This window comes from Vipera berus (assembly GCF_964194415.1).
Source record: "Vipera berus genome assembly, chromosome: W".
Classification (NCBI taxonomy): domain Eukaryota; kingdom Metazoa; phylum Chordata; class Lepidosauria; order Squamata; family Viperidae; genus Vipera; species Vipera berus.
The window spans coordinates 7,604,466-7,623,832 of NC_138210.1; the positions used below are offsets into that span (position 1 = coordinate 7,604,466).

A 19,367-nucleotide genomic window follows, 5' to 3' on the forward strand; every position below is an offset into this window, starting at 1 on the left:
AGCTGTGCTTCCAGCAGTCTTGACAACACTTGCCGCACAAGAAGCACATGCTCCTCCAATGTGTCCGAGTAAATCAGGATGTCGTCCAAGTATACCAAAACACCCCGATACAGGAACTCATGCAGGACCTGATTGATCAATTGCATGAACACAGCGGGAGCTCCCTGTAGGCCAAATGGCATCACTCGGAACTGGAAACTGCCGAGGGGACAATTAAACGCGGTCTTCCATTCGTCCCCGGCTTTGACCCTCACCCGGTAATAGGCTTCCCTGAGGTCCAACTTGGTGAATACCCGGCCTGTCGCCAAATGGGCCAGCATGTCCTTCATCAAAGGAAGGGGATAGAGGTGCTCCACGCACACCGCATTAACCCCCCGGTAGTCTACACACAAGCGCAAGCCCCCATCCTTCTTTTCACGAAAAAGAACTGGCGCCGCCACCCGGGATCGTGCTGGTTGAATAAATCCTCTTCTCAGATTCTTATCTATGTACTGCCGTAACTCCTGCATCTCTTTTGGGGACATGGCGTACATACGGGGCTTAGGCAGTTTGGCTCCAGGTTCGAACTCAATGGCACAATCCGTCGGCCGGTGGGGTGGTAACGAATCGCACTCCCGCTCATCGAAGACGTCCATTAAATCAGAGTAAACCCGGGGTACATGCACCTTCGAGTCATCCGTGACCCCGCAAACCTTCTCCCGCGTTCCCGTGTCCCCCGGCCCCAAGAAGGAATGGTGGAGAGGGGGCTCGGGGCCCAGACCCACCCGAAGATGACGACTACCCCCCTCCCACCAAATCGTGGGGCCCCATTTATCAAGCCACGTAAGGCCCAGAATAAGAGCTTCAGTCATAGAGGGCACCACAACAAAACGCAGAATTTCCCAGTGGGCCCCCAATTCCAGCCGGACTGGTTCGGTGACGTGGGTGATAGGAGCCCCCCCCAGGAGCGACCCATCCACTTGTTGGAAACGAAGAGGGGTTACCAGTCGTTGCAACCGGATACCCACCGCAGCCGCTGTTTTCCGGTTGATTAGACACCGGGTGCTCCCTGAATCGACCAAAGCCTTAACCGCCTGCCTTTGCCCAGACACGGGGCTCACCAACACCACCGGGAATGCAAAAGGACACACCGGAGCGCTTACCATCGGATCATCCTCCAACTCCAGATCCTCAAGGTCTTCCGTCGGCACGGTCTGGGTAGTTACGGGCCCGGTTGCCAAAGGAGGTGTCGTCACCCGACGGCTGTCGTCAGCTGCCTGATAAGCAGTCCGGGACCGCTCCGAGGTCTTCCTAGCAGGCAAAGCCCGTGTTGAGGTTGCTGGGGGAACCATCCGGGCTGGCGGGAGCGGGCATTCAGCCACCCGGTGACCCGGCTGGTCACATCGGAAACACCTAATACCAGGACGTGGTGGCGGTACAGGGTTGGCCTTGGCCGCCGGCAAGCCGGGCCGCTCCTCCACCTTCACTCTCTCGGCCGGCCGCCGGGCCCCGGTCACCCCCTCAGACCTTCCTCGAGAATCCTGCAAGCCAATGTCCAGCTCAATAGCCAGCCGGAACCAGTCCTGCAAACGGGCCGGCACCCCTCTTACCACACAAGCTCGCCGCAAGGCACTATCCAGTCCAGCCTTGAAGTGATGCACAAGAAGGCGTTCAGGCCATGACCGTAGCCTCCCGGCCACCTTCCGGAACTCCCCAACGTACCGCACTGCCGGTTTTCCTTGCTGGCGCAGATCCAACACTTCAGCCTCGGCCCGGAGCACCCGTGAGATATCTTCAAAACGGGCCCGTAAAGCCTCCAGGAAAAGACCAAGGTCCCCGAGCTCGCGGGCATGATCGCCGTATAGGTCAGCCGCCCAGGCCGCGGCCTCTCCTTGTAGACATGCTGTTACAGCCACTACCATCGCCCACTGGGACGTATAGGCCGGGCCGTATTGGTCCATGTGATTAATCACCTGCCCCAAAAACATTGCCAGGCGGTCTGGATGACCATCATAGACCGCGGTCAGGGGCGGAGGACCCCACGCCAACCCTTGACCCCAAGGAGCCAGCGGCACCCCCTGGGCTGGAACCCCCCCATCTGGTCGTGACGGCTGCTGTCTTGGTCTTCCGGTAACACTGTCCCAAGGAGTCGTGCCGCTTGGTACCGCCGTAGCAGGAGCCGAAACCCCGGGACCTCTGTGAACCTCAGGCTGCCGGGCTGATCCCTGGTGCCTCGGGCTGTCCATACGGAAGCGGGGTGGGCTAGACCGCCGAGCAAGGCCACCTGGGAGGGACCACTGCCCCTGGTCAGACTCATCCGGAACAGACCAAAACCCAGGCTCCCGACCCCTCACTTCCCCGAACCGCTCTCTGAGAATCTCCATAGTACGGTTGCCCGGAACGGTGGAGTAGCTCCAATCTTCACCGCTGTCCTCCATGAAACACCGCTCCCTCCACTCAGAAGACGCACCTTTAGGCCGGTTCATCAGGCCTTGGCCGAGCCCTCGATGATCCCCATCAGAACGCGTCCACCGATCGCTGCTGCGACTCCGCACTGCAGCCTCCTGAGACCCTGGACCAAGGCCTTCGAGTGGGGGAGGTTTTTCCTTTCGCCGCACCGAGGGCAACGCCTCCTCCCCCACCTCCACTGACTCCAAGAGCCCAGCCGCAGCTCCAGCTTCCTCCTGCTCCTCAGCCAGTGGTGCAGAATCCTCCGTGCCTTCTGCCATAACAAACCTCCGGGAAAAGAGCTCCCCACAAAGAATAAAGGAACGCTGACTTACTATCAGACCCCGTCCGACGAGTCACCAAAAGATTGAAACCGGAACGGGAGCTGGTTCTTCTAGCCGTGTTTATTTTCCTCATAAACAGTTGCTCAAAGACAAATGAAGTCAGCGTTGACTTCACAGCACAGTCAACGCTGTTAAATAACCGGCAAGGCCGTCTCCCACCACCACACCCTTAATCACACCACCACGCCCCCACCCTACTTAAACACCGCCTCCCAAGATTCCCTCCTTTTGGCTCCCATCCCACCACCAATGCAGCCGGTAAGTTACCCCCCAGCCTAAACCTCCCTCCTTCCCCCCAGAACTCTGCCTAGGCTCCTCTTTCCCCTCACCGCCCCAGACCGCCGCAATCTGCGCTCTAAACCCCTCCCCGGCCCACCGGTCGTCTCCGTCACCCCCTGGCCCACCCAGGCACCCATTCTTATCCTGCAGGCCGGGCGCTGGGCAGCCATCGCCCAGTCCATCGTCCAGTCCATCGCACGGCCCCTTCCCGGCCTGTAAGCAGCTTCTGGGAGCCGGCTGGCTGGTCCGCGGCCTCCCCAGCTGACAGGCGGCCCGCCGCTGCGCTGTTCTTTCAATTGACCCATTCCCCGGCCCGTCGGAGTGGTGTGGGCGTGGCCAGCCGCTTCCGGAGCCCGGCAGCATGGCGAGGAGGTGAGGATTCCGGCGAACGGCCCTGCGGCCTGGTACGTTGCTCCGGGCGGTTACGGGGACGCCGGGAAGGGCCGCATGCTGAGCCGGCCCTCCGGGAAATGACGGGCGCCGGCGGGAGGCTTCGGGCCTGACGGGGTGCTCTGCAGGAGCCTGGCGGCCTGGTGAGGCTCCCCGCGGCCCGTCCGAATGGGAAAAGGCTTCGGGAGAAGCGACCCTGAGGCGGAGTAACCACCAACCGGAATGGAGGCAAGAGATGGAGAGTTCCCTGCACGCCAGCGAGGAGGAGCGGATCCTGGAAAAGGCCATTGATCTGATGAAAGCAACCCTGAGCTCACTGAGGGAGGAGAGAGCTGAAAATCGCAACCAAGGCAGCACCTGGGGACGCAACTGGAAAGGTAACGGAGGGGATCCAGCACCTGAAACCCCGGGGCCGTCCAATGGAACAGGAATTGCTGCCTCAGCAGTACCCACCCACCCCAGAACCACAGACGGGGACCAGGATGAGGAGCGATACCGGCCACGGCGCAGACAACGCTCCAGCCAAAGACTCCCGCCCCTGGAAGTCAAATTCAAGGGGGAGCCATCACGACTGGGATTTTTCCTAACCCAAGTCCTCAGCTACATGGAAGAGTACGGACGGGACATCCCCAGTGACAAAACACGCATCCGAATTGTGCAATCTGCCCTGGACGGGACGGCTGCAGACTGGGTGGTGAACTTGCATGACTCCAATGCCCCAGAACTCAATGACTTCAACCGATTCATGTCATCTTTGAGGCGGCGGTTCGAGGATCCTTTGGCTGACCGTAAGGCCCGGGAGAGAATCAAAACGGTGAGGCAGGGCAGGCGAGCAGTGGCTGATTATACCCAAGAATTCCGAGGCATTGCCAGCAAGCTGAACTGGCCAGAAGACATACTCCTTAGCCACTTCAAAGACGGTCTAAACTACGACCTGTATGACGCTTGCCTGCCTCGAGGAGACCCACCCCATCTCGACGACTGGTACATCCTGGCGGAGGAAGTGGAAATAGACCTACTGAAGAGACACCGCAGAGGAAAACCATGGGGCCGCCTGCCACCCGAGCAAACACGCGAGTGGGAAAAACCACCAGCCACAGCCAAAAAATCAACGGGTTGTTTCAACTGCGGGAGAGAGGGCCACCGTGCTGCAGAATTTCGTTCAAAAGCCCCCCCACGAAAACCAGAGGCATCATCCTCCAAGAAGCCGAGGAAGCCCCAAGGCAACACAAAAGAATCTTCCATGAAGGGGACAGAGGCTGTAGAGTCCACAATTCCTGCCAGGAACTGGGATTGGACTCCGGCCTGCACCGCAGGGACGGTGGACAACTCGGAAGACAGCTCAGAGGGAGAACCATTGGTAAGTGGACCCCTTCCACCCATACTTAAGACAGTGACTATATTAGCTTCCCCTATGCCTGAAGCAGCCAAAATAAAAGCTCTGATAGACTCTGGGTGCATCCGCTGCCTTATCAGCCCAACGCTGGTGGAGAGATTGAGCATCCCAGTGAGGAAGCTAAAACAATCAATCTCTTTTAGTCAATTAGATGGGACAATAGCAGGGGGAGGACCAGCCACCCTAGCCACTTTACCAATCCACCTATCACTGGGGCCCCATGAGGAGGACATAACGTTTATAGTGGCCCCAGGCATGGAATGCCCAATGATTCTAGGACTGGAATGGCTGAAGAAATGGAACCCCGGGATAAACTGGAGGACAGCAGAACTCAATTTCCCAAAGGGGGGGGGCAGAAGAACTTAGACTCCAAAAGCACCCCCCCAACCCAGAGGGAGGAGACAGCAGCAGTGGGGAAAGAGAAGGGGTTACCAGAGATACCGGAGGAATACAGGGACCTGGCTGAGGTTTTCAGTGAGGAAAGAGCAGATGAGCTTCCCCCCCACCGCCCCATAGACTGCACCATAAAATTCAAACCTGGGGCAAAACTCCCAAAACCCAGGATGTATGCCATGAGCCCAAGGGAAATGGCAGAAATGGAAAGATTCATAAAGAAAAACTTAGAAAGAGGATTTATTGAGCCTGCCAAACCCAAAGTGGCCGCCCCGGTTCTGTTCAGGGAGAAGAAGGATGGTTCTTTCCGCTTGTCCGTAGATTACCGGAACCTAAATACAATTAGTGAATGTAATCTGTACCCCCTTCCCCTAATGAAGGATATGCTATCCCACCTATCGAAAGGAAAGATTTTTACCAAACTAGACCTGAGGGAAGCATACTATCGTATTAGGATTAAGGAAGGAGACGAATGGAAGACTGCATTCAACTGCCCAATGGGGTGCTATCAATTCAAAGTATTGCCATTCGGACGGCAAGGGGGCCCCGCAGTCTTTATGCAATTAATTATTGACGTGCTGAGAGAGCACCTATATAAGGGGGTCCTGGTTTACCTCAATGACATCCTTATCTTCACAGAAACCAAAGAGGAACATATCGAACTAGTCAGAGCAGTCCTGAAGAAGTTGCGAGCTGCCCATTTATATGCTAAATTATCGAAGTGTGAATTCCATCAGGAAAAAATAGACTACCTGGGATATTGCATATCTCCAGAGGGCATCGAAATGGACCCTGAGAAGGTCAGGGCAGTACTAGAGTGGGCACCCCCCCGCACACGGAAGCAATTGCAAAGTTTCCTGGGGTTTGCAAATTTCTACCACCAATTCATCCCCGCATTTGGCCAAATAGCCATGCCCCTCACAAATTTGTTGAAAACGAAGGGGGGGTCACCTGTGAAACCCAGCCAGCCTCTAAAATGGTCAATGGAATGTCAAGCAGCATTTGAGAGGCTAAAGAGACTTTTTTCTGCTGAACCTGTCCTAAAACACCCAGATCCCGACAAACCTTTTGTAATACAGGCAAATGCGAGTGATGTAGCGGTAGGAGCCGTACTATTACAAGAAAATGATGGGGGGACGTTGCAACCATGCACATACACATCCAGAAAACTCACAGAAACAGAACAACGCTGGCCAATATGGGAAAAAGAGGCATTCTCGTTGAGGTGGGCATTACTAACATGGCACCAATTTTTAGAAGGAAATAAAATACCTTTCCAGGTCTGGACAGACCACAAGAATTTGGAAGCACTAAAAGCACCCAGGAAGCTCACTCCTAAGCAAGCCCGCTGGTCCCAACATTTTCACCGATTCAATTTCACTCTCAAACACTTACCGGGGGGAAAGAACTTCCTGGCAGATGCATTATCCCGCATGCCCCAATATAACAGCACAAGAGTTACTGACTTTAAACCACTTGTACCTGAACAACAACTGGCAGCACCAGTCACCACCAGGGCACAAGAAAAAATGAAGCCGAAGGTAGATAGCCAAACTGGAATAGAATTCAGGAAATCTTTGGAAAGTGATGAATGGTTCCAGAAAAATAAACATGTGTGCACAATTAAAGATGGACTGCCATGGGTGGGGGAGAAGCTATATATACCTGCCACACAGAGAATCAATTTCATGCAACTGTGCCATGATACAAAATCAGCAGGACACTTTGGCTTTGTAAAAACCTTACACTTAACTAAAAGGCAATTTTGGTGGCCATCTATGAAAAAAGACATAGAAAGCTATGTGGGTAGCTGTTACATTTGCGTGATGGCCAAAAGACTGCAAGGGAAACCGCCAGGTCTGTTACAACCGGTGGCAAACCCCTCAGCCCCATGGAAAGAAATAGCCATGGATTTTATCGTAGAACTGCCAGAAAGTAATGGAAACACCGTAGTCTGGACTGTCACAGATCTGTTCTCTAAGCAAGTACATTTCATACCTTGCCAAAAAATCCCGACCGCAAAAGCATTAGCAAAACTTTTTGTACAGCATATTTACATATTGCACGGGGTACCACAACGCATCATATCTCACAGAGGGGTGCAATTTACGTCGGCAGTTTGGAAAGAATTTTTATCCCTCTTAGGAACCACCCAAGGACTGTCATCTAGTCACCATCCTCAGACAGACGGAGCTTCTGAAAGACTTAATAATATACTTGAACAATATCTGAGATGCTTTATTAATTTTCAGCAGTCCGACTGGACGGACCTACTGCCTTTTGCAGAAGTAGCATATAATAATGCAGTCCACTCAAGCACAGGTTACACTCCTTTTCAAGTAGCTACAGGCCAGAGTTTCAACCCAATACCAGAACTAACCCCAAAAGAACCGGTTATCCCTGATCTGAAGGAATGGATTGCTCAATTACAAAATACATGGCCAATCGTTAGGAAAGCGTTGGAAGATGCCAGAAAAGCATACTAGACACAGGCAGACAAAAAAAGAACCGATCCCACACCATTTAGGGTAGGAGAGATGGTATATTTATCCACAAAATACCTGAAATCACTCCAACCCTGTAAAAAACTAGGACCAAAATATATTGGACCCTTTCCAATTAAAAGAATCATAAACCCAGTAACAGTTGAATTAGAACTACCCAAAAATCTTAGACGAATACACCCAACCTTCCACTGCAGTCTATTAAAGAGAGAACAACAATCACCACTACGAGCAAAAATCCCACCACCACCACCCCCATCATGGTGGAAGGAGAACAACATTTTGAAGTGAAAGAAATCTTAGATTCCAGAAAACACCATGGAACGATACAATATTTAGTGGCATGGAAACACCTCCCCTCCTCAGAAAATGAGTGGGTTAACAAACTCCATGTTAAAGCACCTAAGTTGCTTAAGAGGTTTCATACAGAATATCCGAACAAACCAGGCTAACATTTATATGTTTTCTTTCCCCACAGATGGACTCATCTTTTTTCTGAAAGGAGAGCCGAATGTCAGAATCCATTTATATCACATTTCATAAATGTATAGGTAGAACAATGTGCTTATTCTGGGGATTCTGCCATCTCTCCGAAGGGGGGGAGGAGAGGATAGACTTTAGGCGATCTTCAAACAACAGGGAACATTTGAACTGGGGGAGGGAGGGGGACAGACAGATCTGGATTGCATCTTCATTTACAACTAAAAAGAAAAGCAATAACCATAAAACCAAGGAGAGTTCCCTTTTCCATGGAAGGACCTGACACCTAAGCAAATGATGAGAGCCTGACCAAATGGATGAGGGGAGGGGCTGAAATTTAGATTTAGATTTATTGAGATTTTTATACCGCCCTTCTCCCAAAGGGACTCAGGGCGGTTCACAGGGCATAAATATAAACAACAGTACAAACATTAAAAGATAATTAAATTAATGCCCAAGTTAAAACCAGAATTATAAAACAAACCTATAAAAAACCCAAGTACCCCCATCAGGCCAGACCCGCTAGTTCAAATAAATGGGTCTTCAACCCGCGACGGAAGGATCGGAGGTCTGATGCCATCCGGAGCTCAACCGGCAGTTGGTTCCATAACGCCGGAGCACCCACAGAGAAGGCCCTCCCCCTGGGGGCCACCAGTCGACATTCCCTGACAGGAGGCACCCTGAGGAGGCCCTCTCTGTGGGCGCGCACAGGGCGGAGGGGAGTCGACGCCGGCAGCAGGTGGTCCTCGAGGTATCGCGGACCCATGCCATGTAGGGACTTAAAGATCATAACCAAAACCTTGAACCTTACCCGGAAGACAACTGGTAACCAATGCAGCTCACGGAGCAAAGGTGTAACATGGGAGTACCGGGAAACTCCCAAGACAACTCTCGCGGCCGCATTCTGTACCAGTTGGAGCCTCCGAGTAGTCTTCAAGGGAAGTCCCATGTAGAGAGCGTTACAGTAGTCTAGGCGAGAGGTCACGAGCGCATGAGTGACCGTACACAAGGCCTCCCGGTCCAGATAGGGCCGCAACTGGCGCACCAGGCGAACCTGGGCAAAAGCCCCCCTAGTCACGGCCACTATGTGATCCTCCAAAGTGAGTCGTGAATCTAGGAGGACTCCCAAGTTGCGAGCCCTATCCACAGGGGGTAAAAGCTCACCCCCCATAGAAAGAGGTGGAACATCCCAGGTGTCTCGGGAAGCCGGAATGTACAGCCACTCAGTCTTGTCAGGGTTGAGTTGAAGTCTGTTCCTCCCCATCCAGACCCGAACCGTCTCCAGGCAACGGGACATCACAGCGAGGGCATCACTGGGGTGGTTTGGGGTCGAAATAAAAAGTTGGGTATCATCAGCATATTGATGATACCCAACTCCAAAACCACGAATGATCTCACCCAGCGGTTTCATATAGATGTTGAACAGGAGAGGCGAGAGGACCGACCCCTGAGGAACTCCACAAGCGAGAGTCCTAGGGGTCGACCTCTGCCCCCCTGCCAACACCGACTGCGAGCGTCCCAGGAGATAGGAGGAGAACCACTGAAAAACCGTGCCTCCCACTCCCAATCCCCTGAGACGCTGCAGCAGGATACCATGGTCGATGGTATCGAAAGCCGCCGAGAGGTCTAATAGGACTAGGACAGAGGAATACCCCCTATCCCGAGCCCTCCAGAGATCATTCACCAGAGCGACCAATGCCGTCTCCGTGCTGTGCCCGGGCCTGAAACCCGATTGGTAAGGGTCCAGATAATCCGCTTCATCCAGGACCAGAGGGAGCTGATGCGCCACCACACTCTCAACAACCTTCGCAAGAAAGCGAAGGTTGGAGACTGGACAAAAGTTGTTCAATACAGCTGGGTCCAAGGCAGGCTTCTTGAGGAGAGGTCTCACCACCGCCTCCTTCAAGATGGTGGGGAAACAACCCTCACTCAAAGAAGCAGATATAACCGCCTGGAGCCAGCCTCGTGTCCTCTCCCTAGCTGCATAAACCAGCCAAGAAGGGCACGGGTCCAATAAACATGTGGTGGAACTCAGCTTCCCCATAATCCTGTCCACTTCATCAGGGGTCACAGAATCAAACTCCTCCCAGATAACATTGACAAGACCGCCCGTGTCCTGATCGTCAGACTCTGCCCAGCTGGAGTCCAAACCGGTCCGAATCCGAGCGATTTTATCCGACAGATGTTGACCAAACTCCTCGGCACGACCCTGCAAGGGATCCTCCCTCACCTCCTGATTAAGAAGGGAGCGAGTCACCCTAAACAAGGCGGCCGGGCGATTATCTGCGGACGCGATGAGGGTGGAGAAGTAATTACACCTCGCCTCCCTCATCGCAGCGAGATAAGACCTAATGTAGGTTCTTAACCGCAATCGGTCGGGTTCAGATCGGCTGGACCTCCAGCAGCTCTCTAGGCCCCGTTTCCGACGCTTCATCTCCCGGAGCTCCGCGGAGAACCATGGAGCTCGCTGGGATCTGCGCCGGGTCAGGGGCCGCATGGGTACAACCCGGTCGAGTGCCTCAGTGGCTGCCCTTTCCCAGGCTTCCACTAAGGCATCCGCCGAGCTGTGAGCAATGGAGGCAGGTGGAGACCCCAGCGCCGCTTGGAATCTCTCAGGATCCATTAGGCGTCTGGGGCGGTACCATCTAGTTGGCTCCGTACCTCCACGGCGGGGGGTGGCAAAATGGAAGACCAGCCGCAGGAGGTGATGATCGGTCCATGACAGGGGCATAATAAATGGAAAGCCCCCACCAAGATCATCCAACCACCGTCCAGATAAGAAAATCAGGTCAAGGGTGTGGCCTCCCCCATGAGTTGGCTCAGAAATTACCTGCGTCAGGTCCATGGCCGTCATGGAAGCCATGAACTCCCGAGCAAGCTCAGATGAACCTCCCAGGGATGGTAGGTTGACGTCTCCCAAAACTATAAGTTTGGGGAACTCAACCACCAACCCTGAGAGGACATCGAGCAGCTCGGGCAGGGCTGCCGCTACGCGACTAGGCGAAATGTACACGAGCAGCAAGCCCAACTGCGCCCCAGAGCCAAATCTCATGAAGAGAGACTCACACCCGACTATCTGAGGAACGGTGGTCTCCCGCGGACATAAGGTCTCCCTAACGATCACCGCCACACCCCCACCCCTACCCTGAGCTCGAGGCTGGTGTAGCACCCGGAAGCCTGGTGGGCAAAGATCAACCAAAGGGACCCCACCCTCTGGGCCCAACCAAGTCTCCGTGATGCAAGCCAGGTCCGCATGCTCACCCTCAACTAAATCCCTAATAAGGGGAGCCTTGTTGACCACGGACCTGGCATTCAAGTACACCAGGGAATGCTTTATATAGGATTGAAATGTAACTTTGTTAGATTCCGTCTTGTATTGCCACAATCGATTCCATCCTAGTAAACATTTTCCTTTTGGACTAAACTTGCATCCAAGAGTTCTTATTTCCTAAGATGTGGATTGAGGTGGGTCCTGACATTGGGAATTGAATATTATTCAAAACTCTTAGTTTGTACAAAGGTTAAAACACAACTTTTTAATTTCAACTTATTTATTTATAAAATTTATTGGCCACCCATCTTACCACAAGGCAACTTTGTAACCACAGGGTACACAGGGTAACTTATGAACTTTTTAAAGTATTGATTTTATTTGTAATGTACAGTGTGTGTTTTAAACAGATTTTAGTTCTGTTTTTGGATTGAATGTATTGCTAATTGCCTTGTACATTGTCGTGAAATGGAAAGGCAGTATACATATGTCATCTCATATACAAGACTGGAAATGGAGTTTGAAAGATTGAGGTTTTTCCCCAAGGATATTTATTGATCTTATTTCTCAATTTGTACAATTCTCTTGACCATTATGTCACTTGTTTTCTTTTTAATTTTAGGGGGACCTTCATACTACAGCAATAAAGCTGGAATTTGATGAAGAATTTGGTGGTACACCAATAGAAGGTGCTGGAGAAGACTTGCTTAATACCTCTGGCCCAATGACTAAGACACCTAAGCCCAAGAGAGAGAAGAAAGAGTCTGGTGAGTAATAGTGTGACAGAAGGGAACATCTTGCAGAGACACAGAGTAGGTTTTATGCTCTTAGACCCTCATTTATGCTCAAACATTACAAAGATGTACCACCAGTATTGTGTATTTGTAGTATCTGAAACAATCCTTATCTCAGATAATATGCACAGTTGACTTTTTAAAAAGAAGTAGGCTAAGGCTATAACATTTGGATCTACTGATAAAATATAAATGTAATTATTGAAAAAATATTTTTTTAATATAAATATTTTATTGTTTTTTTAACAATAACAATCTCCAATGCCTGGTGTACAGCGTGTTGTCTTGGTTTATATATTTGAAAAAAATAAAATAAAATAAAAAAGGCAATAATAATTAATTAACAGTCAATAATGATTAAATTTGATAATTCCATAATTAGTACATTAATAATATATTTCCTTGATCTTCCCTTCTCCCATTTGTATTCTTCTTCAACCTTAACCAAAATATAATACTTAATATTTTCAATATATAAATGATTAAATATAAACATTTTTTCATATTTATACAAGTAGTAATAACATCTATGTATAACACATATTATTTATCAGCTTATATTATTCTTATAACCATCATCTCATTAGATTTTTGTTTAAGCTTAATTTCCGCTTTTATTCAATCCATTCTTATCAGTCATGATTTTCTCAATGTTAATCATCTAAATATCCAAATTTTTCTATTTAGGTACACCATCCCAATATTTTTACATTTCATATATTGTAAAACATACTATATTACTTAAATCTCTTGTCCCTATTGTTATTGGGCCCCTTTATGTTCAAAGTTCTCTATTCTTTTAACCATATTCAAACAAGTGTTTACTCATATAATACTCCATCTGATAGGGCGAGTCAAATCTCTTGAAAAAAGTTAGAGCTTTTTTACAGTCTGCGTTTGCAGCTTCATAAGCCAATTTCAACAAAAGTTCTTGAACTGCTTCTGCATTATCAATTTGTTTCTCAATAGCCTCTTTCAACTTATCAATGAATTCTGGATAAGGCTCAGTTGGCCCCTGTCAGACATTAGTAAAAGACTTAGTGGGTTTGCCTGACTGAGGTACCTTTTTATACACGCTTATCACACAACGGCCAATTACAGGATAAGCAGCATCAGGAATTCCTCCTACTTGTTGTAGAACAGTGGCAAATCGACCAGAACCATAAACTTGATCTGGAGTGTAAGCTCCTCCAGAGTTGTTTCCAGCTACAATAGCGTTACGCTGATATTCAGAATCCCAAACTACATACTGTGCCGGTGTTAAAAGCATTCTCCACAAATCCTTCCAATCTTGTGGTACCATATTATATCCTGTAGATATCCCTTCTATGGTTCCTTGCACAAAGGAGGAATGCAATCCTGTCTCAGTTATACTTTTCCTAATTTCTCTCAAAATAGAAAAAGGCAATGGCTGCCAACGATATTGCCTATTTCCTTGACCATCTATCTCCACCGTTATGGGAAAAGCCTCCAAACCTTCTACCGATTCCTCCGGTGACAATAACCCTTTCCCTTGAGCTTCGTCAAATCCTGCTCTAACTACCCCAACTGCCCCTTGACACTTTAAACTTTTTGTACTTGCTTCATCAACTTTTTTGGACCCCTCCAAATTGTTAATTTCAGGTAATGATGTATACGACTTGGATATTAACTTAATCTCCTCCAGAGCCTTTGGGGTAGCTAAACGAGGCATCGGAGTCAACACATAAGGTAGCGGGGCAGACAGTTCTGGTGAAAGGAACAAAGGATTAGAATGTGCTATTAAAGCTTCCAAAATTTTTTCCCAAAGAAGTAAATGATTAATCGAGGCTCTTGGTTCCTCATGTAAAATTTTCCCTATCCTTTTCCAATCCTGAACTTCTAAAGTACCTTGTTCAGGATACCAGGGACATTGAGCTGAAATAACTCTGAGTAAGTTTTCTATGTCTCCTAAACCTACTTGACAAAAAGCAGGAAACGTATTCTTTAAGATCTGGCGTAACTCCTTCGCATGGAGTTTTTGTGACGCTGAAAAATCATTCCCCATACTTACTGAATATTCGGTCCCGTCCTGCAAGATCCGATGAAGTGCACTATGCCTATGCCAGGCGTAAGTCTGAGGGTCTCAAAGAATCACGTCGGGGTCACCACATGTGGTCTCTCATGAAAATAAGACAGAGTCTTTTCTATCTCGGGATGAGAGCCCAGAGCAATGTCCAAAGCTCCCTTTTTTTTATTGAAAAGTTTTACAATACATTTTATCTTTAACAATCCCCCCCCTTCCTCCACCCACCCCTACCTAACCCTCCCTATCCCTCCCCCCCATTCCCCCCTCCCCCCCGACTTCCCAGAGCTAAGTACAAGGTATAAAAACAAAGAACAATCATAAACATCCATATGCTAACAACAATAAACTATTAAGTCTATCGCACTCTAGCTCATATGAGATGACTACAAGCAATACTAATATTACATATAAAAGGAAAGAGAAGAAGAAAAAAAAGAGAAAAAAACTTATTCAAATGCTAAGTGAAACTTTTTAGTCCCATATTTGTTCTGGATATAATCAATCCACTTTTTCCACTCCATAATATAACGTTCTTGCGAATGATCTTTCAAGTAAGCCGAAATCTTTGCCATTTCCGCCAGGTCAGAAACTTTTAGAGTCCATTCTTCTATAGTCGGCAGTTCCTCCTTTTTCCAATATTGACCTATTAAGAGTCTTGCTGCTGTGATTAAGTTCAACATCAACTTAATGTCCACAACAGTAGCATCTGTAATTATGCCCAATAAAAACAATTGCGGACAAAACTTTATCCTTTGCTTGAAGATCTTCTGCATATTCCACCAAATTTTTATCCAAAAAGCCTTAACCTTTTTGCAGGTCTACCATATATGAAAATACGTTGCATCTTCGCCACCACATCTCCAACATTTAGGTGCATAGTTCGGATACATACTTGCAAGCTTTTTAGGATCTAAATGCCATGTATAAAACATTTTATAAAAGTTCTCTCTTAGGTTTTGGGCTTGCGTAAATTTTACGTTCCTCACCCAGATCTTTTCCCACGTGTCCATTGTAATAACTTCTTGAATATTCTGAGCCCATTTTATCATACAGTCTTTAACAAGTTCTGTTTCTGAGTCAATATCTATCAATGCAAGATAAATCCGTTTGATATGTGCTGGACCCTGGTTTCTAATTTGCTTTACCAAATTTTCATCAGTCATTGAGAAACCAATTTTCTGGTCTTCTTTCCACCTGGCACGTAATTGACCATATTGAAACCAAGTCTGAACGATCTTCTCATCTCGCAAAAGATTGTACGGCTTCAAACACCAGACGTTCCTCTCCAAGCTTAAGATCTCCTTGTACGTAGTCACATCATGTTTGAAGCCAACATTTATGTTTTCTATTGCATGTTTCGGGATTGCCCACAACGGCATCTTGTAGTCTAACTTATGTCTATACTTCTTCCAAACTCTCAACAATGCCTGTCTTAAAATATGCACTTTAAACACATTATCTACCTTCTTATCATACAACAAATATGCTGCCGATGAAACTGTAATTTGATCCCCTCCAGCACCATTCTCCTCTGTCTGTATTCCTTCAGCATCTTGAGGCTTTCCCTCGCCATTTCCCTTTACAGATTCCAAAAGTGGTAGAGGGGTTGCTTTTAAAACTTTACTGTAAAAATCACATGCCTGAGTCACTGTGACCAAACGATGTCTCTTGCCTTCATGCATCACCACCATGCCCACTGGAATCTCCCATCTAAACTTGATGTCACATTTCTTAAGTTCCTGTGCCAAAAAGGCAAAATCTTTCCTTCTCCTTAAAATCTTTGGAGGAATCTCTTTTAAGACCAAAACTTCTTGCTCAGCAACCACAAGCTTAGTATCATAAGCAACTTGGATAACTTCATCCCTAATTGCTCTCTTTGTAAAGTAAACCACCACATCTCTAGGTAGCTTCCTCTGCCTTGCAATCCATGAGTTCACACGAAAGATTTTGTCTATACTTCCCTCAATTTCAGCTGCTGACTGGCCCAGTACCGCTTCCAAAGCCTCAGAGACCAGCTGCTTTAAGTCTTCTTTAGGATTCTCTTTTAAGCCTCTGATTCTGATAGCAAACTCCATCTGATGGTACTGGACGAGAGTCAAGTCTCCATCCATTTTATCCCTTATATTTTCATTCTCTAATACTTTTGCTTCTAATATAGAATTCTTTTGACTAAGATCCTCCATTTTTTCATCCAAACATTGCACACATAAAGCCACACCTTCAATTGCAGGCAAGATGTCTGCCCTCATTGCTCTAAACTTCTCTTCCATCTTCTCCTCCAGTTTCTCCTCCAGCTTTTCCAGCTTTTCATCCATCATATCTGACATTAATTGTGAATGCTTTTCGAAGGCATCCTGTAAATCCTTAAGCGTCAATGCCGGAGCAGGTGCAGGAGGAAGCAAAGCTTGCAACAAGGTTTGTTGCACCGGGGAAGCCCCCGCACTCCGGAGAACTTTGGAAGTTTTAGTCGCCATCTTCCCCCACTTTCACTTACTGCGCACTTTCACTTTAAAGCCATAAAGTCCATTGAACTAGAGAGTAAAAGTAAAAGTCCACTTCACCTTGACCTCCTGTACCGCTCTGCCTGCGTCTTCACACTCAAGAGTCTTTCCTTCTGGCAGGGGTGGTTGCTAACGCTTGGCTCTGCTCCAAAAATCACGGAGCAGAGGCGCTGCGCAGCCCGGAGCAAACCCAGGCTTCGGGGGGGCTCGATCCTTCAGCCGCCCAAACTTAAAGCTCAGGCGGCCCCGGAGAGCTCAACCCCTACCTGGGGCCTCACCCCCTCCTCTTCTCCCGGGGAGGGGGCTTCCGAATCACCAAAACAGCTGATCGGCGCTGTTTTCAGCAATTCAACAAAGCTGCGGAGCGGACAGCCCGGAGATGGCTGTCTTCAGCGTCGCGTCGCCACCGGAAGCCCAAAGCTCCCTTTTATTTACAAGGAAATTCACTCATTGGATTGAGCTCGTGTACAACAAAAAATCCTACTCTCCCATTGGCTCTGAACCTGCATGATATTCCCCTGGCTTGGTTATGTCAGCTGCATTTTAATAGCTAACAATTAACTGATTGACCTTGTGCTGAACAGGTGGTTTCATTATGGCTCGTCTTCAGGAGACTGAAAAACAATTGTTTCAGCTGCGCTAATTCTAATGGCTGCAGCCGGCAATAATTTCCCTACAAAACTCTTGTAGATTTTTTCCTGTTTGTATTGGATTATAATTCTTTTCATTTGTAGCTTCATCAATATTATCATGTTCTTCCAATTTGTGTTCTGTTATCTGATTTGTTTGTTCATTCACCATCATTTTCTGGGTGTTTTTTATTGTAGATTTAGATTGGAGATGTGCTTATTTATGTTGTCAAAGTTGTTCTGGATTTCCTCGTGGTTTACATCTACTGTCTTTTGTATCTGTCGTAACATTGCATAAATTTCCTCTTGGAAAGTATTTGTCTTGGCTTGAAATATTGTGAACTTGTGAACTCTCAAGCTAACCTTGTGAACTCTCAAGCTTCCTCCTTCCGTTATACTGTATATTCAAGACGGACAGTATTTAATATTTATTTGTTATGAATATGTAGGGGTGTGGGTCTGTACATATGTTGTATATAGTATGTTTAGGTGTGTGTCATGTACCGTAGTTTCCGGCGTATAAGTCTACTTTTTAACCCATGAAAATCTTCTCAAAAGTCAGGGGTCGTCTTATACGCCGGGTGCTGAAAATTTAGGGACAGGGCTGGCTGGAAAACCTGGAGCGGATCTCCCATTTAGTCTGCGCAGGGAAAGCGGGACCAATTGGAGAAGAAGCTGCAGTCTGTGATTTTTTACAGGCTGGGGTCTGGGCGTCTTTCCTTCTAAAGTTGAAGACCAGCTGTAGTATATCCCAACTTGAAAGGCAGGTGGGGAAGGCAGCAGCCAGAGCAGCGGCTTAGCTCTAAGGACACATTTGACTCAGGAACTGGGCGGGCTGGCTGGAAAACCTGGAGCGGATCTCCCATTTGGTCTTTTTTTTAAAAAAATCCCATTTATATCCTGCCCTTCTCCGAAGACTCAGGGTGGCTTACAATTTAAAGCACAAATCAATGTGCTTAGCAATAGCCTTCATTCTGTGTATATGCCTGTTTATTAGGGCTTTCACACACACCCCAAGCAGCATTATTACAAAGTCAGCTTATTGCCCCCAACAATCTGGGTCCTCATTTTACCTACCTTGGAAGGATGGAAAGCTGAGTCAACCTTGAGCCTGGTGGGATGCGAACCTGCACTAATTGCAGGCAGCTGGTGTTATTTAAGGCTCTGCGCAGGGAAAGCTTTAGAGTGAATTAGGAAAAGTGAAAAAGTGAATTAGGAAAATAGGGAACGGTTGCTGGAATTGGGTATGTGTAGCTTAACGAAGAGAAGGGTGAGGGGTGACATGATAGCAGTGATCCAATATCTCAGGGGCTGCCACAAAGCAGAGGGAGCCAAGCTATTCTCCAAAGCACATGAAAGCAGGACAAGAAGCAATGGATGGAAACTAGTCAAGGAGAGAAGCAACCTAGAACTAAGGAGAAACTTCCTGACAGTTAGAACAATTAACCAGTGGAACAACCTGCCTCCAGAAGTGGCGAATGCTCCAACACTGGAAGTTTTTAAGAAGAGACTGGACAGCCATTTGTCTGAAATGGTATAGGGTTTCCTGCCTTAGCAGGGGGTTGGACTAGATGACCTCCAAGGTCCCCTCCAACTACTTCTTCTTCTTCTTCTTCTTCTTCTTATTATTATTATTATTATTATTATTATTATTATTATTATTATTATTATTATTATTATTATTGTTATTATTATAGTTTAATCCACTTGCACTGTTTTATGTTTACATGTTTGATGACAAACAGCCTTATGTTTATAAGTGACAGTTTTCCTACTAAGCACCTGCATGTCATAAGCATTTGAATTAAAATTACCATATTAAAATCAAATCTGATGTTTTTTAATTTTTATTTGGTGTGCGTTGGAAGAGGGGTAGTCTTATACGGCGAGTATAGCCCAAACCCTATAATTT

At 47.8% G+C, this 19,367-nt stretch overlaps 1 protein-coding gene across 1 annotated transcript in view; it reads left to right on the plus strand.

Annotated features, from left to right (window-relative positions):
* LOC308676842 (DNA topoisomerase 2-beta-like) overlaps nucleotides 1-19,367 on the plus strand; it is a gene marked incomplete at both ends in the record, with an annotated part of 378,437 nt that overhangs the window by 240,992 nt on the left and 118,078 nt on the right. The window contains 1 exon segment of the mRNA XM_081342876.1: nucleotides 12,107-12,251. Within this exon segment, the coding sequence (XP_081199002.1) occupies nucleotides 12,107-12,251 (145 nt within the window).